The sequence below is a fragment of the Phytophthora cinnamomi genome (assembly GCF_018691715.1).
Source record: "Phytophthora cinnamomi strain GKB4 chromosome Unknown Contig129, whole genome shotgun sequence".
Taxonomy (NCBI): Eukaryota; Oomycota; class Peronosporomycetes; order Peronosporales; family Peronosporaceae; genus Phytophthora; species Phytophthora cinnamomi.
The window spans coordinates 195745-221262 of NW_027151062.1; the positions used below are offsets into that span (position 1 = coordinate 195745).

At 55.8% G+C, this 25518-nt stretch overlaps 6 protein-coding genes across 6 annotated transcripts; 4 read left to right on the top strand and 2 right to left on the bottom strand.

Annotated features, from left to right (window-relative positions):
• Positions 1–67: 67 nt before the first annotated feature.
• IUM83_18691 (Secreted RxLR effector peptide protein) lies at positions 68–13366 on the top strand (the record flags this gene model as incomplete). The annotated part of the gene is made up of 3 exons (XM_067943701.1): positions 68–594; positions 13043–13196; positions 13265–13366. 3 exons carry the CDS (start codon positions 68–70, stop codon positions 13364–13366), a joined length of 783 nt encoding a protein of 260 aa, XP_067780071.1.
• Positions 13367–13633: 267 nt separating this feature from the next.
• IUM83_18692 (uncharacterized protein) lies at positions 13634–15746 on the top strand (the record flags this gene model as incomplete). The annotated part of the gene is made up of 2 exons (XM_067943702.1): positions 13634–14567; positions 14635–15746. The coding sequence occupies 2 exons, from the start codon at positions 13634–13636 to the stop codon at positions 15744–15746; spliced, it is 2046 nt and encodes a 681-aa protein (XP_067780068.1).
• A 2536-nt stretch (positions 15747–18282) lies between these two features.
• Positions 18283–19291, top strand: IUM83_18693 (putative uracil phosphoribosyltransferase; the record flags this gene model as incomplete). The annotated part of the gene is made up of 2 exons (XM_067943703.1): positions 18283–19205; positions 19276–19291. The coding sequence occupies 2 exons, from the start codon at positions 18283–18285 to the stop codon at positions 19289–19291; spliced, it is 939 nt and encodes a 312-aa protein (XP_067780069.1).
• Positions 19292–20069: 778 nt separating this feature from the next.
• Positions 20070–21661, bottom strand: IUM83_18694 (Reticulocyte-binding protein 2 a; the record flags this gene model as incomplete). Its single annotated transcript, XM_067943704.1, has 4 exons — positions 20070–21042; positions 21150–21211; positions 21291–21450; positions 21534–21661. The coding sequence occupies 4 exons, from the start codon at positions 21659–21661 to the stop codon at positions 20070–20072; spliced, it is 1323 nt and encodes a 440-aa protein (XP_067780074.1).
• Positions 21662–21938: 277 nt separating this feature from the next.
• Positions 21939–22773, top strand: IUM83_18695 (putative splicing factor, arginine/serine-rich; the record flags this gene model as incomplete). The annotated part of the gene is made up of 5 exons (XM_067943705.1): positions 21939–22073; positions 22164–22213; positions 22280–22342; positions 22405–22612; positions 22675–22773. 5 exons carry the CDS (start codon positions 21939–21941, stop codon positions 22771–22773), a joined length of 555 nt encoding a protein of 184 aa, XP_067780054.1.
• Positions 22774–23167: 394 nt separating this feature from the next.
• IUM83_18696 (vacuolar protein sorting-associated protein 26A) lies at positions 23168–24236 on the bottom strand (the record flags this gene model as incomplete). The annotated part of the gene is made up of 3 exons (XM_067943706.1): positions 23168–23519; positions 23602–24158; positions 24234–24236. The coding sequence occupies 3 exons, from the start codon at positions 24234–24236 to the stop codon at positions 23168–23170; spliced, it is 912 nt and encodes a 303-aa protein (XP_067780072.1).
• Positions 24237–25518: the final 1282 nt, after the last annotated feature.

A 25518-nucleotide genomic window follows, 5' to 3' on the forward strand; every position in this document is an offset into this window, starting at 1 on the left:
ACCCGTGCACATCGCGGTGGCTAAGCTAGCTCAGAAGGAGCTCGGCGAAGACACATCAGTGAGAACCATGGACGACGGGCTGGACGACGGCACGGATGACCCCGAGCTACTGAAGAATGTAGCAGCCGCTGCTCGAGCGCAAATGGACAAGATTACGCGCGAGTTTAGCGCGGATGCGAGGGCGCGACGTGAGGCCGGTATGGATGGTTCGGGCTCCGAGCAACAGGAAGAAGAGGAAGACTCCCCTCCGGAACGCACCGAGGTCGCAGAAGCAGCTGGTGCTGGTGCAGAGCAAAACGAGTCGTCTGTCCCTGACGCTCCCACTGGTATTACTCTGCTGCGGGATAACTCCACCATCGACGTGAGGCTCGCCCGCGAGTTTGGCCTTCTAGAAGAGTCTTCAGGAGAGGATGTAGACGAAGACAAGCCCAGAGCGACCCCAGTCGAGGACTCGGGCAATGCAGCTCCCACTGAAATGGCCGGGGCGGTTCCTGCCACCCCCAAACGCAAGCAGACCGGCCGCCCCAGGCGGAAAGCTGCGGAGGCCCGGCCGACTCTGACAAGCCCGTCACGAACACCTCTGCGCCGAAATCCGTCGAAGGATGCAGATTGTAGTGGGTCTAACTTGACTCACTACTTTAGCTTACACGTTGCGCAACGTGTATGAGGAAGCGTAAGTACTTAGTAATTACTTAGGTTAATTATATTTGAATCACAAATATAAGTTAAGAAGGGTTTCCAAGTAACTTAGATTAGGAAAAATGAGAACTGTATTGTTTGTAAATTGATCTTCCTCCTAAATCTTCTAAAACTGTTTATCGTCTATGAAAGGGGTTGACAGCGGCTGGCAGTCAGAGCCCCGCTAATATGCATGTCTCTGATTGGTAGAAAGATGCTGCTTTCTACCAATAGGATATTTGGGTATGTGTGGACCACTCATTGTGGTGGCCCACTTCAATGTATCCATTGGTGTGTCTTACACCAAGGTGAGGAAGTATCTAAAACTTTTAACAGATAACCTATCTGTTAAATTGACAAGTGGCTTGCAGCCACTTGTGTGTGTAACCCCGTTACACAGATGATGAACGCGAGCAGAAGGCAAACAAAAACTTATCTGCGACCTCTGCACGTCAATATTCGGAATTGACCATTCGTCAATTCTCCGCGTTTGGAGAAGAAATCCGCGCTCATTCAACGATGAGCGCGCCTCAGAAGAAGTCTTCAAAGTCGGTGGGGAGTCATCTCTCCATCGACGACTACTTCGAGCGTCAGAAGGCGAAGTACGGCGGCGTCGTCGACTTCGACGACGACGATGAAGACATGGAGGGCGAGGAGGGCGAGGAGGACTCGCCCTCAAAGCGTAAAGACTCAGTGTCGAGCGAATCGCTCGACCCTCACGCCAAGATCGTTCGCCCGCGTGAAGGGGACGAATCGGACGCTTCGAGTTCGAAGCGTTCGCGTACTGAGAGCGATACCCCACTCGCTTCCGCTGGGGCTCTCAGTACTCCGCGCGCTGCTGCTGCAGCGCGTTATGTCAAAGCTCAAGGCTCTCCGCGCTGCGCCTGCAGCGCGCGATCCATGGATGCCGTCCGCGTCCGAGATCGCGGACCGGTTTGGGAACTCGGTACCTCCGAATGAGGTGCCGCTGTACGTATGCAGCGCCATCAAAGATGACGCTGTGGCTGCCGAGCTGCACTTTGATGCGGAAACGCATCAAAGGCGCGATTACTACATCGGACTCTTTCATGAGCTCCGATGGTTTCAAAGCTAGAAGACATCTTCTCGCAGCAAAGTGCCCGAATGGCAGGCACTTTGTCAAAGTTGGAACGCTTTGTTGAAAACTTCAACAAGAGGCCGAGTGCTTACCGTGATCGAATTAAGCAAGCGCGTGATCGCTTCGAGACGTACTCGAAGCGTGGAAAGTTGGAGCAACTTCATGTTGCTGCTGAGGAGGCAAATGTGCCGTGCGCTGTGCCCAAGGGCTTCAGTGCACGAAGTGCTTTCCAGGCGCGGTCCGCTTGAGCAACCGCGACCTGAACGGTACACGTCGTTCCGTGTGCCCGAGAGTCTCAAAGAGCTCCGTGCTAAGTTCTTAGCACGTGAGGGTTCGGGCGCTAGCGATGATCGCAGCGCTCGTGTTACTTCCGCTGCGCCAGCGCGTACCGCTCCTCGTACGCCCTCACCATTTCCGGAACGTCCTCCAGCAAGACGTTCCGCGGCTCCCATGTATCTCGATGGGGAGGAAATCCTCTCCAACGAATACGAAAACGAGCCCCTTGAGGGTTCGTTTTCGGGATACTATGGTCAACAACCCGCTCAACAATCCAGCGGGTTGAGCCGCGGGCGTCACGGATCGGCGGTGGCGGGGGTGGGAACACGCCCCGGGTATGATCAGCCCCGGGCTGATCAGTATGCGCCTCTCCACGACCGGGTGACCGTCGTGGAGCGTCTGCAGGGCGCTGAGTTCGCCGCCCTGAAACAGGAGCTGGCGAACCAGAAGGCCCAAGTCGCGGCGGTCTCGCAGACCGCCTCGAATATCCAGGTCGAGCTGGGGACCCAGATGAAGGGGTTGCTCCAGCGCGCGGACGCGCTGGAGGAGAGGTTGCTCGTCGCCGAGGCCAAGTCCTCCGCTTCTGCCTCGGCTCCTGCCGAGGCTTCGGGTCAGCCGAGCTAGATGGCTCGTGCTGCCGGTATGGCTTCAGCCGTCCGACGTAAAAGGTCGGATGGAGGCGCATGCTAGACGGTATGTCTAGCGTGTATGCGTTGCCGTGCCGTGCCAACACAGTGAACGGCCCGATGAAGTGCGGAGCAAGCTTGCTTGCTCCGAAATCCGAAACTGCATGTCTAGGCAGGTTTTGTGTAGCTAACAAAACTAATGAACCAACTTTAAATTCATTTGTGTTGCCTCTGCCCACATTGTCTGCGTTCAGCTTCTGTTGATCAACAGAAGCTGCTATAGTGTCTTGGACAAACCGAATCACGGCTTGTCTTTTGGTGATGAAACTGATTGCATCCGAGCTGAAGTCATTCAGCTCGCTCTCCGCTAGAGGCCCGGCCTCTGCGTGGTTCTTTGCGGTGTCTGCGCCCTGCGCAGACCCGTGGTAGTTGGCCTTGTTGTTGGGGGAGTCTGCGCCCTGCGCAGACTCCTGTGGTTTGTCCATTGTTGCAGCTGACACTGTGTAAGTGTCAGCGGTTTTCTGCGGCTGCTGTATTGCAGTCGTAGATCCTCCCCCAGTTAAAGTGGGAGCCACCACTCCGAGTAAACTCGGCAGACGGGGATGCCGCATGGCATTCACGTAGAACGGTGTATGCCCGGTTAAGGCATGCACTGAGTTGTTGATGGCAAACTCTGCCATCGATAAGCACTCGCTCCAGTAGTGGAACGAGTGAGCGTAGCTCTTCAACATATCGACGAGCACGCGATTCACGCGCTCGGTTTGACCGTCCGTCTGCGGATGATCCGCAGTCGACATGGAGAGCTGGCTCCCAAGAAGTGTAAACACTTCTTGCCACAGATGCGCTGTGAAGCGCGGGTCTCTGTCCGACACGATGTCGGACGGCATGCCATGGTGTTTGAACACCATGTCGACGAACAGACGGGCCGTCTGCTTCGCGGTCACTTCTGCCGGCATCGCAGCAAGATGTACCATCTTGCTGAAGCGGTCTACAAAGACCACAACACCGGTGTTCCCTCCGCTGTCCGGAGGAAGACCAAAGATGAAGTCCAAAGACATGGACTTCCAACACTCCGACGGAGTCGGTAGTGATTGTAAAGGAGCCTGCGCGAATGGCGCAGGCTTTACGCGTTGGCATACCTCGCAAGCACGGATGTACTTGCGCACCCACTTATACTGGTGGCGCCAGTAGAAGTCGCGCGTGAGAAGGACGTAAGTCTTCTCACGTCCGAGATGTCCCGCAGTCGGGGCATCATGATACTCGTACATGATCCTGAGTCGCAGGTCATGGTCATTTGGCACGACAACGCGATCCGCGTTGTCGTCGACTGCATTGTAAAGCAGTAGTCCGTCGTGCACACAAAAGCGGTGTGCACGCGCTCGAAGGTGCTTGGGCAGCTTCTGACGGGACTTGTGAGAAGGCGCTGTGCCATAGGCCAGCAAGAGCTTCGCGTCCGCGTCGTGCGCGTACGCGGCCTTCACATCATCCAATAGAGATGATGTGGGTTTGCTCGATCGCATGGCGTCAATGGCATTGACGTCAACAGCTTCTGCATAGTCCGGCCGACGTGATAACGCGTCGGCCACCACGTTCAATCTTCCGGGTTTGTATTCGACCCGGAAGTTATACTCCGCAAAGAATGAGAGCCATCTCGCCATTCTTTGTGAAATGTGGCGACTTCACTGCGGTGCGCAGTGAAGCATGGTCGGTGTAGACCACAAATGGTCTACTCCCAAGCAAATACACTCGGAACTTTGCGAGTGCATACTTCATGGCAAGGAGTTCCTTGTCATGCACCGGATAGTTGCGCTCAGCTGGCTTCAGCTGACGCGATTGGTAGTAGACGACACGGTCACGGCCCTCGTGATCGTGCTGCATCAACGCGCATCCGATCGCGAAATCGGATGCGTCACACACTACGTGAAATGGGCGATCTTGGTCAGCCACTGCCAAGATCGGCGCCTCAGTCAAGCCCCGCTTGACTGCATCGAATGCCTTTTGGCAATCGGGTGTCCAATTCCACACAGCTTCTTTCTTAAGAAGCTGTGACAGCGGGCGGATCTTGCCCGCATAATCCTCCACGTACTTGCCCAAGTACGTGGCCAAGGAACTGCCTCAGTTCCTTGACACTTGAAGGCGTTGGCCATTCATTGATCACTCTGACCTTTTCCAGGTAAGGGCGAACACCATTTTTTCCTACGAGACACCCGAGGACGGGTATCTCGCTCGCCCCGAAGATACACTTCTTCAGGTTCGCGTAGAGCTTATGCTTTCGCATAAGCTCAAGTAGCTTCCGGAGATGCACCCTGTGCATCTCTACGTCGGTCTTTCCGTCCACAGCCCGGCTGTGGATGAATACATCATCGAAGTAGCTCGGTGCGAAGTCGCGCACCGAGCGCAACAAGTGCGTCACGCACCTGTTGAAGGTCGCAGGGCGTTCTTAAGCCCCTGTGGCTTTATTAGCCATTCCCAGAGCATGCCGCTTGGCGTGCTCACTGCCGTGAGAGGGATATCGCTCTCACGCATTAGGATTTGATAGAATCCATCTCGCAAGTCGAGAGCACTGTAAACGGTGCTCCCGGCCATCGAATCGATGATAACATCTTTTCGCGGTATCGGCGTCTGCGCCGGTACCGTCGCATCATTCAGCTTGTTGTAGGCATGAACGATGCGCCATCCGCCCTGTGGCTTTTTGACACAGAACGTCGGAGCACTATGCGGGGACTTCGATTCCCGCACTTGTCCAGCTTTGCGACGACTTCCAAAGAAGTCGTCGATCGCTTTCACTTGCTCTCGCGGCAGTGGCCACTGCCGCGTGACACAGTACTTCGTGCCCGGCACGAGATCAATCTCGTGCTGAATGCCCTTATCCTGCGGAAGCTCCGCAGGAATCTCTTCCGGGAGTACGTCTTTGTACTCCCTCAACAATTCGTAATAGGGACTCGACTTCAGCGAGTCCCGACCTTGTTCCTCGAAGCGCTCTCGCTTCGTCTTCGCACTGAGAGTGTCTTCACGCTCAGTGGAACTTCCCATGAAGAGCTGCCTCAGCCCTTCGCTCTCGCTCCCCGTTCTTTCGCTGTCCGAAAGAACGCAGACTTGCTCGATGCGTCCATCGTGCAAGTCGAGCGTGAAGCGCTTCCAGCTCATGGCTGGAAGCGAAGTCAACTCCGACGCCGTCGTCGGAGGACTAGCGAGTTCCATGTCACGATACTGGAATCCAGTATCGGTGCGCGTCAAGACGCTTAGCGTCTTGACATTCGGCGTCACCGTCGCAGTCTGCCCATCAGACTGCTCTTGTTGCGTCTCGGTCCCGGACCGAGACTTGCGCAGCGTTTTTCGCTTGCGCCGTCTTCTTGTTGTGCGGAGCCCGGCTCCGCACAGTCGTTCTTCTTGTCCAGGCCCGGCCATGGACGTTGTTCGCCGGCGGACCCTGTCCGCGGGCGCGCGGTATCAAGCCCGGCTTGACCGCATTTTCCTTCGTGCAGCCCGGCTGCACGGTAATGTGTCCCTTCGCCGGCAGACCCTGTCTGCGGGCGCGCGATGTCAAGCCCGGCTTGATCGCATGGCGCTTCGTCGTGCAGCCCAGCTGCACGACAGCATGCAAATTGCGTCAGTGCGGTACGTTTGCAACCGTCCGCACTGTTTGCAGCGTCAACTCCCGGAGTTGACACGCCTTCGTCACCTCGACGCCATTCATTGGCGGAGCCCCTCATGACCGAGGGTGCGTCGGCTCCCGGAGCCGACGCGTCGTTGTCGACCTGACCGCTTCGGGTCAGGGACTGTCCCTTGCACGCTTGAACGTGGGTGTTGGTTCCCGGAACCGACACATCCTCATCTTCCGACGTCGGCAGCACCGCCGACGTGGATCCCACTTGTGCGCATCCTCGCGCACCCCTTGGGCACTCCGGGACAGTGGCATTAACCGCTGTCTCGACTGGTGAGTCGGGGTAACAGGGCCATCGCTCTCTGTTCCGCAGTCGCGACCGAAGCGCACGAGCGTGCGCTTCTTCCAGTCAATTACCGGATCATGCCGTGCAAGCCACGGCATGCCCATTACTACGTCGAACTTTTCGTCCAGGTCCAGGACGATAAAGTGTTCGACAAACACTTGTTGTTTGTACGAGAAGCGCACGTTCACGACGCGCTTCTCGGTCTTCACGATGGCACCTGTTGCCAGTCGTACCTCCAGAAGACTTCGAGGTGTATCTACCTCGACAGGCTTCGTAGTCGAACAAAGTTGTTCGACGCGCCTGAATCTACCAAAGCTCGAAGAGAGTCACTCGCTCTCTTCGAGTAAACCTTCAAGATGACTAGGTTCGGCCTGTCATCTTGTTTCTTGCAGTGAGAGCTGGTCTCACTGGGGGCTGCAGTCCTCAGTGTCGCGTGCCCGATGTCGGCACGCGCGACTGCATTACCAGTAGGGCGCCCCGCGCCTACTGGATGTTCGCGTTTTTTGTTGGTCCGCGGCGATGCCTAGCATCGCCACGACGGCCACCTCCAGGGGGCATGGGAGCTGTGCACTCCCGTGCAAAGTGACCGATCCTTCCGCAACGGAAGCATCGCACGTTACCTCCCTGCTGCTGGTAACCAGCAGTTGTTGCGTCCGAGAGGTCCATTGGTTCTGGACGTCCCGGCCTCGCTACCGGGCGCGGTTGCGGCCTCGGTACATTTACATGCAGTTTAGCCTGCCGCAGGCTAAACTCTTCTTTCATGGCAAGGGTGATTGCAGCTTCGAGAGTACTCGGGTACTCTCGGAAGAGATAGGTCTTCACGGGCCCATCTCTAAGTCCTTTCATGAACGTGACGACCTTAGTCGCCTCGTCAATTGGATTAGTCACGATATTTGAGACCAAGTATCGTGGCGCTGCGCGTCAGCATGAACGTCGTGCTTACCCTGCTGAAGGTCGAGGAATTCCGCCCTCGACCGAAACTCGTTTTGCGGGGGCTCAAACGCTTGTCTGAGCTCCTCTTTGAATATCTCGAATGTGCTAAAGCACGTAGGATCGGAGAGTCGGCGTCCATACGCCCAACTCTTTGCGCGTCCGCCAAGGCAGGACATGGCGAACGCGACCTTCGACAGCGGGTCGACGATGCGTCGAGCCGCAATGGCTGTGTCGAGTTCGACAAGCCATCGGAGGAGAGGCTCGCCCTCTCTTCCCACGTAATTGCTCATGCTCAATTTTAATGGTTGAGCACGCGGTGTCGTCCCTGACGACGCCGTAACTGAGGAAGCAGCATCACGCTGTTCCTTCATGATGAATCCCAGAGCAACACCATGTTGCTCCGTCGGCGATAGCGTACGCAGCATCGTAGCTATCGCCGCTTCTCCAATGACTGTTGACAGTCGTTGGAGGGCTTCCCACTCTGGGTCAGACAGGTGGGGGCAGTCAGCGCGTGCAACATGCGTTGCAGGCGTGTTGGAGCTCTCCATGGGCACCTCCGTGCTCATGTGGTTCTCGGCTCCGCGTTCGTACACCGCGTACGAACGTCAAGCAGTCGGTCGTTGGACGGACTACAAAGTGCTACCAGGTGTAGTGGGTCTAACTTGACTCAATACTTTAGCTTACACGTCGCGCTACGTGTATGAGGAAGCGTAAGTACTTCGTAATTACTTAGGTGAATCATATTTGAATACACAAATATAATTTAATTCCGATAAGACTCCAAGTGACTTAGAATAGGTAAAATGAGAACTGTATTGTTTGTGAATTGATCTTCCTCCTAAATCTGCTAAACCTGTTTATCATCTATGAAAGGGGTTGACAGCGGCTGGCTGTCAGAGCCCCGCTAATATGCATGTCTCTGATTGGTAGAAAGATGCTGATTTCTACCAATAGGATCTTTGGGTATGTGTGGACCACTCTTTGTGGTGGTCCACTTCAATGTATCCATTGGTGTGTCTTACACCAAGGTGAGGAAGTATCTAAAACTTTTAACAGATAACCTATCTGTTAAAATTGACAAGTGGCTTGCAGCCACTTGTGTGTGTAACCCCGTTACACAGATGATGAACGCGAGCAGAAGGCAAACAAAAACTTATCTGCGACCTCTGCGCGTCTTGGAGGACAGGATCTTCGAGTCGTCAGCGGCAACCTTACTCAACTCACAAAGCGCGCTACTAGTGAGGCGTCTGCAGACACGTTGTACAGCAAGTCGAAGCGTATCCGCACAGCGCGTAAGCTGTCAGACCTTGAAAAAAAGTCTGTCAGCAGTGGAAAAGAAGGAGTCGTCGGGACGAAGCGAGATGATGGAGATGATGCTATTGTTTCGTGAAGAAGCGGACCGAAAAACAACGGCGGAAGAGGCCCGTCGGCGCGAGGACCGAGAGGCAAGAGAAACAGCCGACCGGCGTCACCGTGAGGAGCGCGAGCAAATCCGTCGGGATGACATGGCCGCCGCCGAGGCCCAACGAAAATTCGAGCGGGAAGAGGCCAGACTTGAGCGTGAGGACAGGAGTAGAGCTCACAAACTCCGCGCAGAGCAGCAGGAGAAGGACAGAGAGGAAAGCCGACGCCGCTACGAGGAGCGGGTGTAATTGGATCGGAAGAGGCCAAGAACCGCCACGAGCAAATGATGCTCATGTTCGCGAGCATGAGGAAGTAGTGATACATCGGTCTCGGAGTTCATATTGCATATCAATTTGAAACACGACGCTTACACGTTACTGATTGTCCTGCTTGCCATAAAAGTACGTGGTGCGGATCTGGCTGATTTCAAGTGCACGCACGCGGAAGTTCGACAGACGAAAAAGGTCGTCAAGGCGGAGCGCTCGCTTGTCCTGGTCGGGTGGAAGCGGTAGCAGCAACCGCTTGTAGACCTTCTCCACGGCGCCCATACCCCACTCCGCAGACTGCCGAATAAACGTTATCGCGCCCGACAAGATTTCTGCAGACTCACGCACCGACGGCAGCAAACGTCCGAGATCACCTTCCTTAAGAGGTGTTAGGATCCTTCCGGTCATCCGGCCGGAGCACGGGAACGCGCTGTCCGCAACCACGCCGTACCGCACATTCGGGCACAACTCGGGGTCCAGCAGGTTGTGTCGAAAGCCGACACAATTTTCTGCGTCGTTCCAGGAGCCCGGGCAGTTGTGGCGGGTCCACACAATTAATCCGTCTGCACTAAATCAGAGCGTCCCAGTAACAAACACGCTGTGCAACCAATCGTTGTAGAATGCGTTCTGCACTTCAGCGTCTGCAAGCTGAAATACCTGCAATGAGGCGCAGAACACACCACACATGATAGTCGTTAGCAAAATCACATGTGTCGCGACCTTAAGCGAAGCAAGCACCTTGAGATTTTTGCCGTCGATGAACCCCCATGTGAATTGCAAAAGGGGCTCACGAAGGGCGATAAGCCTCGCCAAGGCGCGCTGGCGGTCTCCCGACGGCCACACTATGTGCGCGGGGTCAAAAGAGTTCAAGGCTTTCCCCAATGCCTCTTCGGCACTGGACAGGCCACGGCTTAGTGTCGATGGCGAAGCCCCGAAGTAGACACACGTTAACTTTACGTGGTGCGAGTCCACGTAGAACATCAGCAGAGCTCCAAGCGCCTGATGCTTGTAGCGGAGGCGCGGCGGGCGCCCTCCTTTAGGACTGCAGCCCGGTAGCTTGTAGAATTGTGAGAACTGTTTCAGGAGAAGGCAAAAGGATGACCTGGCAACACGAACTGCATGAGAACCCTGGCTACGCACGCACTGTACGCCTTGTAATACCTATCCAGACTGGTGTAATGTATGAAGTTTTCGTCCGAGCCACTATCCCACAACTTCATCCAGTCCGACTCACGAGGGTCGGGAATGCAGTCCAGCGTGGCGTAGTGGCGGACACGAAGCGACCGACGACGCTCATCTCGCAGCTTCTCCTCATGAAACTTTCGACGCAACACCTTCAGCTCCAAGGCCAGCCGCCCCCTCGACCTCATATTCGCGGCAAGCGCGAGTAGCATCCCTGCATCGTGCATGGCGCGCTCCCGTCAGATTTGTCAAGCGATCTTCGCGCCTGCCGAAGATCAGTAAGCTCACCCCGGACTCATCACGTAGTCCCGAATCAACTGACCTATTCTTGCGTATGAATATATCAGAAAGAGACACTTTAGGGCGACCAGATTAAACACATTTTACTGGGGTTTCGGTAGTCCGAATTTGACCCGCCCGCATGCACGCACCTTTCATGTCACCTAACCCTAGCATTGAAAGTGGTATTAAAAATCTTCCATAAAACCGTTTTTGCACGGTTATGGAAGGCTTCCAGTGACCGATACAAAAAAATCCGGCAACAGAAAATAAAGCTGTACGATTGGTCATACAGTAATATTATTATCGTTCAAAGAAAATCCAAGATTAACATATGACAGCACAGAAACCGAGCCATTTAAAGCATTTTGGCTCAACAAATCCCTAATGAGGCGTTTTAATTAGTTAATAATTTGACAGCAAAAGTACATAGTACCACTCTGATTGCAGGATTTTTGTGTTGGAGGGTTTTTTCGTCGTTGTCTGTAAGACTTGAGTCAAGTCGTAAAAAGTAAGACTTGAGTCAAGTCGTTCCGGTACTTCATGAGCCCCAACATCTCGGTCCGCATCATTACATAGTAGAGTTCCAACATGCTTTAGCACGGGTTTGCAAATTGCTTCTGGATGTTTTTGCAAATCATGACAACTGCGGCTCTTTCTTGAAATTGCCTGAAAAGGTAGCCTTAAATTGAACATTTGCATGGACAAGTCATTTGCACCTTGGTTGTAAAACTTGCAGCCGTGAAACTCGTGAACTTGATTTTTGTGTACACCATTCCCCACCCTGCTTGCAAATTTTACAAACCAAGGTGCAAATGACTGGTCGTTGCAATTTTTTAATTGACAGCTACGTGTTCTGGCGATTTCAAGAAAGAGCCACATTGAATTTAGGTGCGAAACGCTTTTTTTAAGCATAGACTCCGTGACGGCCGCGTTCTTGAGGATGAAAGAAATCTATGCCGGCATGCGTCGGAGATTGAGCGCCACTGTAGCCTAGGCAGCTAGCTCGGGCTGTGTCATCTTTAGACACTCGGCAGCCTTCTAGATGATGACTCGCTTAGCCTCGATCTTCGTCCAAGCTCCCATGGCTTGGTGGTAGCTCCGGCTGTTGGCTTCGACGGCTCCAGCTATGGTGGTGATACAGCTGTTGACGAGGAACACATTGTCCCACCTGCAAAATGTCCCGTCCATGGGACAGCTAATCCAAGGCTGTGTGGCGACACACATTTTTATTCTAGGTTACAGAAAGTAGCGATTTGCTTTTACCAGAGTTGCAAAAATCGCCCGATCGTCATCCCACCAATTTGCAAAACTCACCTGATGCATGATGCATGTCAGAGATTCGCTGTGCTCTCATGCATGACCGAGTGGTAGCTGGACAGTGACAGCTCGTGCTTTAGATTACGCGTAATGAAATACGCCATATACCACGTAATCTAAAGCTTGAGTTGTCACAGTCCAGTTATGTATCGCAAGGGCATGTTTACTCTTGGGCAGAATAACCACTAGTCTCAATGCTGTATGTACATGAATTTGCTTGTGGCTAAAAGCGATACAGTACGTATCGCGATGCCGCGAAGCCACCAGCACGTACAAACAGTAAAATATTCTGCGAAGCTCACTCCAGAATTTGCAACCTCGAACTTCAGCCAGCTATGCGTTCTCTGGTGGCGTTGACGTTAATCACTCTCGCCTCGACGTGCGGAGCTATTCCCGCCTCGGACAAGATCAGCACCTATCGGGATACTGGCAACCAGATCCATCGTTCCCTACGCGGTAATGTTGGCGACGAAGAAAGAGGAGTCGAGAAAGTGGCGGAAAAGGTAGATGACGCTCTTGCCATCATCCTACACAAACCCCTGAGACTCCCGACGGCAGCTCTCGCGAATGTGGAAAACGTCAAGACCAAAGTCCAGGCCGCCATGAAGACCTATCCGGAAGGTTTGAGCACCGGGGCGCTGCAGCAGCTGCGGAAAGTTGAAGAACAGAGGCTTAAAGACGTTGCTCTATTTGATAAAGTGACCAAGAAAACCCCTGACGGAATGCGCCGAGACATCAAACCTTTCCCTGGCATGCGAACCGCTCCTATCTTGACAGCCAACACTGGTCGCGCCGCACAACGCTATGCCAAAGATGGCGGTCGGTTGACGGCATGTGCTGTAGTTACGAGGCCTGCGAGTGAAGGCGGTGGCATTCTCCTTATTTCGAGCTCCAAACTCGCCAAGCAAGACTTTCTTCTGCCAAAGGGGGGCTGGGACCATGGCGAAAGTCTTCATAGGGCGACGTGGCGTGAGGTCCTGGAAGAAGGAGGCGTAAGTTATTGTTTGGTTTGTTTTCCTCCTTGTTTATCAGTGGTAATAACGAAGAGGTGGCTCTGCAGGTTAATGGCGCCTTCGCGGCGGCCCTGGGCGAGCAAAAAGTGGGGAAACACTATTACAACTCCTTCCTGATGCAGGCTGTCAAGACATACGACCAGTGGCCGGAGAGCATGCGCTACCGCGTCTGGGTACGTGACTGATCAATCCAATTGAGGTAACCATGTAGCGATGCTAACATTGTCTGATGGTCGAGCAGCTTAAATGGGACGACGCAATCACGTTGCTCACGGCCAAAAATCACCCAGAGATGGCGGAGATCGTGATGCGAGCGCGCGACGCTGCTGCTAGAACGCGCTAGGCCACTTGTTTGCATCGCTTCTACTTGAACCTATCACAATTACGTAAGAATGCGGTATTAATAATAGAGGAGCGACATTGAAAAAATAGCTTGCGCACCACACCACCTCCCCACCAATCCCACCCAACGCTCACACCATTTTCCGTCGCGCCGTCGATTCGCCAAAACTTCTTCTGCCTCTTTTCCGCCAATCCCAGCCCTTACCTCATTTTCCACCAATCCGCTTTGCACCCTCTATTGACCCTCAGGCCATCAGCACTTAGCGCTATGTGGTCTCCCTCCCCCTCCGTGGACGGCGACCAGCTCTTCCCCCGGCGCCCGCGCCGCGTCTCCAGCGGCGCCACGCCCTCCCCGAGCCGCCGCAGCAGCGCCACGAGTCGCCTGGAGCAGCGGCGGCGCGATCTGCCGCCGCATTCGGTGTCAGCAGGCGGGCTATGGACCTTTGACGGGTCTGCAGCCGGTACATCGGCCTTTTCCCCGTCTTCCACAGCATCCACAGCGTTCAATGGGGTATCAGAGTCTTCACCAGTATCTGGCGAGTCCGACGCGGGTCCTCCTGGCCTCCAGAGCGGCGCGAGGCCCGCGAACCACGGAGTTATCGGCTCGTACTCGAGCGGTGAGGCCACGGCCAGGATGCTCTGGAACAGGCCGGAGCGGGAGGAGGAAGAGAGAGAAGAGGAGGCGCTGCCCTCGTACCTCAGCTACCTGCAGGCCCCGTCGCTCACGGGAGACGCTGCAGCAGCCGCTGCTATGCCGGCGCCCGCGGCCTTCGGCGCCGTGTCGCTGCAGCTACCGGCGGACGAGATGGAGACCAAGAGCAAGGAGCTGGCGAGAGCGCTGCAAGACTTCATCATGGTGCAGATGCAGGGACAGACGGGGGTGACGACGTCGACGTCGACGGGTTCTCCGTCGAAGCAGCGAGGCTGTAGCTGTGAACGCCGCGTGGCGGAGCTGGAGAAGCAGGTACAGGGACTCTTGGTTGCTCAGAAGGACGGCAGCTCGACAGCGACACCCGAGGAGACGGGAAGTGCTATTGGTGACCGGGTCTCCACGCTGGAAGGACGACAGAGCGCTTTTCAGTCGCAGCTCGCGCAGATTTCCAAGGTGTTGGGGGTCCCTGTGGGCAAGCACGGCAAGAGCAGTCAGCTCAAGACGCTGGTGCAGACGCTGCATGAGGAGATTGACTCGAAACTCCAAGCAGGTGCGTGGGTGGAGTTTTACGTTCATCGTTGATGTGAACTAATTGGCGTGTTGTCGTGTGTTTGCAGCCGTCGCGGAAGTGGAGGCGTCGTGTGTTGCCAGCGTGACCAAGCACGCCGAGGAGATGATTGCTGAAGTGGTGGCGACAGCTTCTTCGTCATCACCCGCGGGAGAATCATCGACGCCTTCTGACCCCAATGATGACAAGAAGAAGCAGCCTTCAAGCAATGACTACGGCACGGTTTCGACCTCAGGCCTGCCGTTTTCAACAGTGTTGAATGCCCTTGCGGAAGAGCACGAGGCGTCATTGACTAGACTCAGCACGCATTTTGACGAACGCCTGCGCCTGGAAGGATCGCAACGTATTGCACTGGAAGGGAGGATGCGTGCTCGACTCGGCGAGTTGGAGGAGTGGTTGCAGCAGGTTGAGGGCGAGCTAGGTGGTTCGCACTTTGAACCCACTGCAACTTCAACTTCAGCATCGATTGCGGCTATGACGAATCAATTGAGCAAGATGCAGACCCACCTGTCGGAACTGGAGATCTCATGGAAGCAACAGCGCGAGGAAGCCAAGATATTGTCCGCCAAATTGGAAGAGCTACCGGCCTTAGATGCGTTGCAGACCCAGCTGGATCAGACGGACGGAATCGTGAACGCCCTCCGCGAGAGTGTGGCAAGCGTGGAGACGGTCACCTCGTCGACTCGTGAGGAAACGCGCTCGGTGGCCCGCACGTCTCAGGGGCTGAAGCTCATCGTGGAAAAACTTGTTCGCGACACGGGGTCGGCAGAAGAGCTGCTGCAGCAGTACGTGAGCACGATCACACACCAGGTGGCCAGCGTGACGCGGCAGTACGTTTCCGTCCGGATCCGAGATAACAACCGCCTGCTCGACGCCACGCTGCGCGCGCGCGTACCTGAGTACGTTGCGAACGAGAGCGAGAGCTTCTTGCTGGTACGTCCAGAGTCGAAGAAGGAGGGCGAAGGACACAGTTTGGACCACGATACTTCCGAGCCAAAAGCCAACAGCAATTTCAGCTTCGTGCTGCGCGAGGACGACGAGGACGGGATCCGCCGCCTGCTGGCCACCCAGCGAGGCGCCAAGCCCGGCACCATCGGCACCACCATTAGCTCGGACGCTAGTGCTGTTGCCGCTGCTGCGGGCGTGACAATGTCGTCGTAAATTTTTTTCGACGCCGTCTTCGTGGATAGAGGGGTATCCTACGATGAGTGTAGCTGCGAATCTAATGTACCTCTTGTTTGGTTGCATTAGTATTGTACACCCGATAGACCTGGTGCCAAAGTTGCTACCTCGCACTCGCCTTCACCTCGGGCCAAAAAGTTTCCCCGCAACCAGTGGCTGTCGAGCGTCAGGCCGGGCAACGCTCGCACTGGACCCAGTGCGATAGTCGCCTTGCGTGCCAAAGCCGTCCGCGCTGTCTGCCTCGACCATAGAGCCTATAGCGAGTTTCCTGAAACGAATGAGCGCTCGGCTATCCCAAATCGAGTAACGGCAGGCACCACGCCAGGCACATGGAAATCGAAAAGACGGCGCCGTGAGCTTTCGTCACCGGCGCCAAGAGTGGCTGCCAACCAGGTACCACCCAACTGCAAACACGTCGCGGCGCATTCACTGAACCCGCGTCAATCCGAGCACAAGTGACTCACGAAGGTGGGGCAGGTTCTCGCCAGAAGCAGATCGCACGCAGCGCAAGAGCTGAACATGCTGGCGCCGTTCGTGTCGTGCTCGGCCAGTCGCCAGCGGCCGCTGGGTTTCCACGGAGCGCCCGAAACCGAAATAGGCACCTGCGTGAGCCGAGCTAGCTTTGCGATCTCACGCTGTGCTGCGTTGCAAGCGCGTGAGTCACTGGGCTGAGTTGCAGGCTTTACCAGAGCTCACTGGAAGGTGCTGTGGTTCTAGTCCAGAACTTCTGGAGCACCATGCTGTTGTGCGAGTATCCATAAGCCCTCGCGGAGTGGGATGCCACAAGCGTGAGACGGCAGAGGCCGTGGTCCCATACTGTTGGCCGGGATTCGGCGGTTATTTGAACGGAAGCAGCCTGCGATCCAGGCACGAATGAACAGGTATTCGCGGTCTTCATCCCGGCCGAGGCGCCCAGAATAAAACGATAACTGCCCTGGTTGCGCGTATTGGCGTTCACCTTTCTTACAGCTCCACAGTGCTGGCTTGACTGCTGCCGTTACCTGCTTCCCCAGCTTCTCGCCCCAGAGCCGCACGCTGTATGCACTTTTGCACAACCTGCACGACTTCCGCGATGGTGGGAACCATCCTCCGCGCGCCGGAGCGGGCCATTCATCCGTGCGACGCAGCGGCCCCTGTCGTGCGCGGAAACGCTCGTCTCCGGACGCAGCCCGCGGGCTGCCACCTGCGGTTGGTGTCTGTGCGCATGGACTCGGCGCAGCCCCGAACTGCAACTGACACGAAAGGGTGCAAGCTGCAAAGTGCTGACAGGCCCAGGAGCGATATCGCCACGAGTGCTTTCTGCCTGGAGACCGTTCAGCCACAAGGCATCTGCATCATTGGACGCACGTTCTGCCGGGGCCTGGTCCGAACTTGCCGACGTGTGGTTCGACTCACTCGAGACTGCAATGTTGGCGCTCGACCAAAGGCGACTGCACTGCCCAGCCATGCAATGCGCTCTGCGTGGTGACGAGGACCTCGCCGTCCACGGGTGAAGGCTCTGTGTGAGTCACTTGGAGTTCCAACGCACGCAGCGTGTCGCATACCGCGGAGTCTGCGGTCGAAAACTATTTCAGCGCAGAGGGTCGTCAGTAGAAATTTTCGCGGCCGGACCGTTAGAGCGGTGGGTTCAGCGAACATTAGCGCGGCGTCTATGCGGTCTCAGGGCTCGCGGCGGCGCCTTACCCAGCGGGGCTATATTAGCCGGTGGGTGCTCGATGAGTCGCTGTTGAGAGGCGCTTGCCCGCTGCGGGAATGTGACGCGCGTTTGGTGAATATCGCCGCAGCGCTAAGTGGAATTTCGTGTTAACAGCGTGTTTTTTTGCAGCGATCGTTTTGGACAGGGGAAGAGAGCAGTCAGTCGCCAAGTGAGTCAACGCGCGCATCACCGTGGTATCGGATTTGGCGGGGCCAGCTGTGACTTGACTGTAAAATTGAAGATAAAAGACGAATCACAGAGTAAACGGCACTTCAGTCAACGTCCAGCTCGCGCGCTCCCGAGATCGGCACTGGAAGTCGGTGGTAGTCTCTGGCTCGAGCGGCAGCGAGCTTCGTTGGCTGGCAGCGCAGCTTCCTCACTGTGATCGATCGATCAACCGCATGGTGTCCGGCTAATTGTCCTAGAGACCAAGCGCGCTCGTTGTTCTTATCAAAACTCCGCGCCGTACTATCCGATCGCCAGCACCGCCAGTGCAGCCCAGCCCAGCACGGAAACCGCTTCCATTTGATCGCCCTTCCTCGCCTCCCTGCTGAATGAAATAAGCCCCCACCGTCGCCGCCGCGCTGTAAAACCAGCAAAGTCTGCCACCGTGTAACGGGATCGAGGGCGTTTGATAGCCGCCCCGTTTCTGCCTCCTGCGTTCCGGAGGGAGTTTCGAGAGCCCTAGCCGCGTCTCGGGCGGAGATGAGCGGCCGGCTTGCCTCCGCTTGCACCCAGCGCCAGCTCACTTCACTTTGCAAAGGTTACCGTGGCGCGCACGTCCAAGAGAGTTAAATACCGATATACCGAGGCACCGGCATGTACTCGGCGTACAAGAACGTCCATCCGAGCGCCAAGAGCTACGCCGTGTCCAGCCCGGACGGCTCCAAGCGCCATATGGTCTCGGGCCCGCCGCTGCCGGGGCTGTCCTCCATGCTGCAGCGCAGCCCCGAGGACGCCTTCATGCTGTCGCCGCGCTCGCCCGCCCAAGCCTCGCCCAGCACCAGCAGCGAGGGCGACCCGGAGCAGCTCACCAAGCTGTATAATAATACAGTGTTCCAGTCGGGCCTGCAGGCGCGGCAAGCGGCCGCTAGCGCCGTGGCGCGGGCCCTCGCCCCCACCGCCTCCAAGGCTTCCCGTCCGTTAACGTCTCCTCCTCCTACTACGTCCTCCTCTTGTTCTCCTCCTCCTACTACTACTACAACTACTACTTGCACTACGAAACCTGTGACGGTGCCCCCTGCACCCGTGGAGAAGTCGTCCCGGTACCTGCGCGAGATCGACCGGCGAGCCATCCTGTCCAGGATCGAGCAGGGCGAGAAGCAGTCGGCGCTCGCCAAGGAGTACCAAGTGAGTCGCGCCGCCATCTGCAACCTCAACAAGCACCGCGACGAGGTGCTGTCGCGCAAGAACGGCAACCCGCTGGCGAAGCACCCGAAGAAGCCGCGACCCAAGACCATGAAAGCCAAGCTGGGCAAGAGCGGCTGGGCCGCGGCCATGGCGCTGACGGAGACCGCAGCGACGGAGCACAAGGGAGTGCACGAGATCAAGAGCCGCGCGGCGGCGCTGCTGCTCACGACGCTGAGGAAGAAACACGCCACCGTGAGCGAGTTTCGTCGCGCCAGCGACCGCCTCATGCGCCTCGTGATGGAGGAGGCGCTGGCCTACGTGCCCGTCAAGACCGTCGAGATCTTCCTGCCCAACCACAGCAAGTCGGACGGCGTGGCGCTCGAGCACCCGCCGTGCGCCGTCTCGATGGAGCCCGCGGGCTGCCCCATGCTGGATCTGTTCCACTTGGTGGAGCCCGAGCAGCCGTCGGGCTACGTGAGCTTCGGCGACATGACGCTCTCCCCGAGCGACTCGCAGGGCGAGGACCTGCAGGCCAAGATCTGCGGCTCCAGACTGCCGTGCAGCCTCAACTACCACAACGTCTTCGTCATGGACCATGTGATCACGTCGGCGGAGGTGGTGATTGCAGTCGTGCGGCGACTGCAAGAGCGCGGTGCGGTGGAGGCCATGATCTCGCTGGTGGCGCTGATTGCGACGCCCGAAGCTGTGGACAAGATCCACGCGGCGTTCCCGGCCCTCAAGATTGTCATCGCGCAGGTGGACAATGCCGGCGACGACCTGGCGTCTCCATCCGCGGCTGGACCGATTGATCCCGGGATGCGCGCGTCGACGACCGATATGATTTTGGACCGACTGGAGCAGGTCTACCACGGATACTCGCCGGCCAATGCGTACTGAAGACTGAAGAGGAAATGGTCGCTGAGTTACGCGATGCAGAGTGTGAGTATGTTTGAATTCTGGGCTCGTAGGCTTATTATGACGTTGAAATGGATGTACACTAGTGATGACACTTCGTTTGTTGAGCATCTTCAAACCGCTCACGCTGCCTGCTCTCGCAAAAAGTATCTTGCAGCTTTACGCACAGCGTGGCAGAGCCAAGCACCGCGCGCGCTTAATTAATCGATCGAGTGTGTCGGCCGAGACGAAGCAAATCAATCAAGCCGATGAACACCGTGGCACGAGTTTGACAACGAGTTTCGTCGTCAAGCGAGTTTTACGCAATCTCCATCACAAATGCAAGCACGGCAGCAAGCTGCTCACAGCTCCACGTGGGGATTCGACACCAACGAGTCGTAGAGCGACTGGAGCTGCAGTCGAACGCCCGCTTGTTGCTGCTGGAGCTGTTGGCTTCGCTGTTCCAGGCCTGATGGAAGGAGGTGGCTGCTTGGTGGCGGCGATGGAGGTGGCATTGCATAGACCAAGTCACTCGCACCGGAAGATGGTGGCGGCGTGGTGCCCGACAGTGAAACCGCTGGTGTAAATGGCGGCATCGCTGCACCAAATGCCTCGCCATTCTGCTGGGCCTGCAGCTTCTGCTGCTTCTTGATCTCGTATCGTCGACGACAGCGTTCACGTTCACGCAGACGCTGCTCCTCTGACGCATTCTGGCGCCGCAAGCGACTGCGCTGCGCCTCTCGTCGCCGCTGCTGCTCCGTCGCATTCTGTCGTCTTTCGCGCGAGCGCTGCACCTCGCGCGCCTTCGTTTCAGGAGACGCCTCGGCACGTCGTGTTCGACTTCGCGCCCGCTCTTCGATCCTCTGGCGCTTACGCGCCCGCCGGTCCGCATCCACCTGTCGTTGCGCCGGTGTGAGCTGTGCTCGTCGCCGCTTGCTCCGCTCCGCCTCCGCCTTCTTCGCTTCGGGCGTGGCTTTCATCCGACGGATTCGACTGCGCTCCGCCTCATGAGACGGGACCGAAGGTTGCCCACTACCACCTCCACCATTAACAACTGTCGGACTCATCGTAGCTCCGACAACATCCCCACTTGCTTGGAGACTCAAAGAGCCTGCCGCCCCTGCCGAATCTGCCTGCAGTCTCTGTCCTTGAGCCGCAGCATTCCCCAAAGCTCGGTGGCGACTGAGAGAACTGTCCACCGCTGGTAACATCCTCAGAAAGGCGTTGTAGGCTGCTTCATGGTACTGCCGGAGGTGCAGCAGGGCTTGGCGGCGACCCGGCTCGTTCGGCTCGAAGGCGTGAGGCAGATCACTGGCCTTCCGGACACCTTTGCAACTATAAAAAAAATGCACAACAGGAAAAGAATAATAATGGTTGCTTGTTAGGATGAAGTTCTACAAGTACATCGCAGGATAATATAAAGCATCAATGAATATACTCACAGACGGCAAGACCAGCACTCGCGCTCAGCTATTTCACCCCATTTGTTGTCTTGCATGGAGATCTATGAAAAACTCAGTGGTTAGACATAAGGTTAGCCGTACCACAACCAAAACGAAATGAAAGTATTTTTTTTGCCGTACCATGCGTTTCTCGGTGGACTTGAGCTGGCCGAACCAGGCGATGGCGTCTTTCCTGCGCCGCGGGCCGAAGCGCACGCGCTGGTTCTCCTCCTCGGAGCAGCCGTTGAAGCGGTACAACACGTTCTTGAGGTGGCAGGTCTTGAAGTGCGTGACGAAATAGCTGCCGCCGATAATTGGCACACAATGCAAATAATTATTATTGGCGATGCACAGACGGTTAGAGAGTGCTAACCGCAACCGTACCGCGGATGGCGCAGGAAGTCGAAGAAGAAGTTTTCGCTGCACTCCTCGCAGCGGATGAGGTTGGCGCGAATGCGGTCAAAGTGCTCGTCGATGCGCGGCGCCGCCTCTTGCACGCCGCCGATCTCCATCCTCTCTCTTGGTTAGCACTTGCCTAAACGGTGAGAGAGGGGCGGAAGCCGAATGCCTCCGGCTTCCTCGGCCTTCCCACTAAAGAGACGCAGGCGCCTAATTGGAACACAACTCAACGCGCATAAAGAAGCGTTGCGAATTCGGGGACAAAACTAGTATGAAACGGATCAGTTGTGTGGCAGCAGTGCATGTTAATGTGCATGTTAATGGTGTCACTAAAGCGGGACAGTACATGTGTTTCAAGAGGGTCACTAAAAACCTAATAGCCTGCTGAGCATGGCGCGGGTGTTCGTGGGCAATCTCCCTGAGGACGTGCGCGAGCGAGACCTATCGGACAAGTTCGACCGCTTCGGACGCATCTCCAGCGTGCGCATCAAGTTCCCCACGCGCCCGCCGCCGTTCGCCTTCATCGTGAGTGCTTTCCACCGGGTGTTGCCGTTTTAACTCTAGCCTAACTTTGATTGGCATCGCTTTTTTCCTTATTTTATGGTATCGTTTTAGGCGTATGAAAATGAACAGGACGCCAGCGACGCCGTGCGCTCCATGCATGGGTAAACATCGATTAATCCTGATGGGTCACCTCAACAACAGTCAATGTATCTAACTGCAACACGCAGTTCCTTGTTCTCCGGCTGTCGACTCCGCGTCGAGATGTCGAGGGGAGTGGTGGACGACGCTCGGTACGTCGCTTTAACACCACTCCGTTGGCACTTAAAAAGTTTTAACACCTTTGTTGTTGCAGTCCTCGCGGTACTCAATATCGTGTCAAGCTCAGTGGCCTCCCGGCTACAATGAGCTGGCAAGACCTCAAAGATTTCCTCCGCAAGGGGGGAGACGTCGTCCACAGCGACGTGGACCGTCGTGGCAATGGGTCGGCGTCTTTCGCCACTGCGGACGAAATGAGACGGGCCATCCGCAAATTGGACGGCACCGACCTGGACGGTGAAAGGGTCCGCATCCGTGAGGAGGACATCGGAGGACGCTCGCGGACTCCCTCCCGCTCCCGCTCGAGGTCGAGGTCTCCGCCTCGTCGTCGACGCTCCCCGTCGCGTTCCCGCTCGCGTTCGCGGTCTCCTCGTCGCCACAGCAGCAGCCGAAGCAGCCGCCGTGATCGTTCGCGCTCCCGTTCGCGCTCCCGTTAATCCTGCATCCTGTCGCTGGTCGGGTTGTTGTCAGAGCTCGTGGGTTGAAGATCGACCGATTAAGGACGTGGGTTTTGTCGACAACACCCAGTACCCGCTCAAGCAACGAGATGACGTGGAGACAAGAGGAGAGGAAGGGGCCCTCTTTCCCCTCCCTCCACTTGCCGTCTCAGTCGTAACCTTTTCTCTTTTATTACGCAGTCGATGCGAACGATTCCTAATCACTTGACGGGGCTTCTTTTTTTTTTCGCTTTCTTCTTGCTATAGCTTGACTGGAATACTGGTCTGGCTCTGGCTCGGGGGGGGGGGGGGGGGGATATCTCTGGAGGTTGTGTCTGTGTGTTTTCGTGGTGACCTGTCTGGTTAACCGATGCTCTTGCGCCAGAGCGTGATCTCCTGCTGCTTGAAGTAGCGCCGGTCCTCTTCGTCCACCAGCACGAGGTTCAGGAAGTACTTGACGGAGAATCGACTCTGCACGTTGCGGTACGTCGGGGTGAGCGCGTACGGGGAGAGGTAAAGTCGGACCGGGACACTCTCCCCCTTGATCGGCGCGCCGTCCATGATTTCGAACTTGGTGATGCTCTCGCTCTCACTGTGTCGCTGAGTGCCAGCGCCCACACTCTCGCGACGCAGGATTGCCAACTCCATGTGCTTGATCTTGATCCGCACCAACAGGAAAAAAATCTTTCCGATCACCACGTCCTTCAAATGATATCTAAAAAATTAATTTAGAGACTCCAGTTAAGCTTGCCTTCTCCTTCTCCACTCAGACAAATGAAAAAAACTTGCAACGTTACCTCGACTTGTCGTACTCGAACTCAATATGGAGACAGTCTTCGATCCCCACCTCCATCTTAATGGACCGATCCACTGGGGGTGGGGGTGCCACTCGTTGCACCCAAAGATCTTGCTCATGCACCAGGCTGCTGGCGTAGTTGCCTCTGGTCAAAGTGGCTCGGAGTACATATCTCAGCTTCACACTCTTGCCGTAGTAACTCTCGTGTGGTTTATCCACTTTTGCAAAGTCGAAGCGGAAAGTTGCCTCCCCCTCGATTGCCTCTCCACTGGGCTGCAATTCTCTAACCGACGAGGTGAACTCGTCCCCGACGCTGCGGTCCACGGGGACCTCGATGAGCCCCAGCAACTGTAACTTCAACCCGCTGTGTTCCAATTTTTTGCCGCTATCCACCGCCACGGTTAACACCCCGCGGACGTCCTCGTCGTCGCGGAAAAGCGGCAACTCGACGACGGACTTGCTGTCTCCGAGGCGAGGAACTTTCACTTTGGCGCGCTGCTGCTCGCCCTCGAGCGAGAAGCGCAGCTCGGCGGACGGCACGCCGAAGTTGAAGAGGTTCTAAATGAGGTTAGAGACGGTTAGAGAGAGAGAGAGAGGCGGCAAAAAGGTGGAGAAGAGAGACTTTGCACTTGCCATGTTGCCGTCGAGTTTTAGGTGAATGTGATACGGAAATTCATGCTGGTTCGGAGGGCCTTGCATACTGCATAAATGTAAGTAGAAGCAAAAACTCTACCAGTATATGGGGTAAAGTTGGTGTGGTAGGCAAGTTGAAGTAGGGAGATCGCAATGGACCTACGCCACACTGGGTTTTGTCTGCAGTAGAATGTGTAGCGATGCATATTACGGGTCGGATGGCGTGTCCTCGGTTTTCACCATCAGCCTGGAGCATACGTCCCTCATTTCCCCACACAAAATGGATCTGCCCATGCGATGCTAGCACATCGCCACCATGGCACGGTCCTTAATAACACATCAGTACACAACCGAATCGTACACTCTTACTGGCGTGTCATATTTGACTTCGGACCAGGGTTCGGTAGTAGTGAGAATTTTGGGTTAGTAGTAATATTGTGCCTTTCTGTCGTTTTGCCATCCTTCGGAGATAGCTGCGTAGGGGTTCCGAGCATAGTGTGATCTTCCTAATCTGTAACATGGACCTGTAAAAATTGGACTAATTGAAGGTTAGCCGGATTGGATAAAATTTCTGACTGGACAGCCGGCGCACACACGTGACCCACATTCCAGGTTTCGCCGGCTCAAGTGCAAGTGCGACCTCAAAGCCCAAGCCACTCTCGCGACCAGGCTGGCAGCGCGCGCATACACTCCAACACCACCGTACCTCAACGGCAGAGTTCCGCTGGCGGGCGGTGGGGGGGGGGTAACAGGGTTACACACACACACAAGTGACAACAGTCACTTATGGTTTAACATATAAATATCTGTTAAAAGTTTTAGATACTACCTCACCTTGGTGTAAGTCACACCAATGGATTCAATGAGTGGTCCACACGTACCCAAAGATCCTATTGGTAGAAAGCAGCATCTTTCTACCAATTAGAGACGTGCATATTGGGGGGGGCTCTGACAGCCAGCCGCTGTCAACCCCTTTCATAGATGATAAACAGTTTGAGCAGATTTAGGAGGAAGATCAATTTACAAACAATACAGTTCTCATTTTACCTAATCTAAGTCACTTGGAGTCTTTATTTGCTTTATATTATATTTGTGTATTCAAATATAATTAACTCAAGTAGTTACTAAGTACTTACGCTTCCTCATACACGTAGCGCGACGTGTAAGCTAAAGTAGTCAGTTAAGTTAGACCCACCATATTTGGTAGCACTTTGTAGTCCGTCCAACGACCGACAGCTTGACGTTCGTACGAGGAGTACAAGCGCGGAGCCGAGAACCACATGAG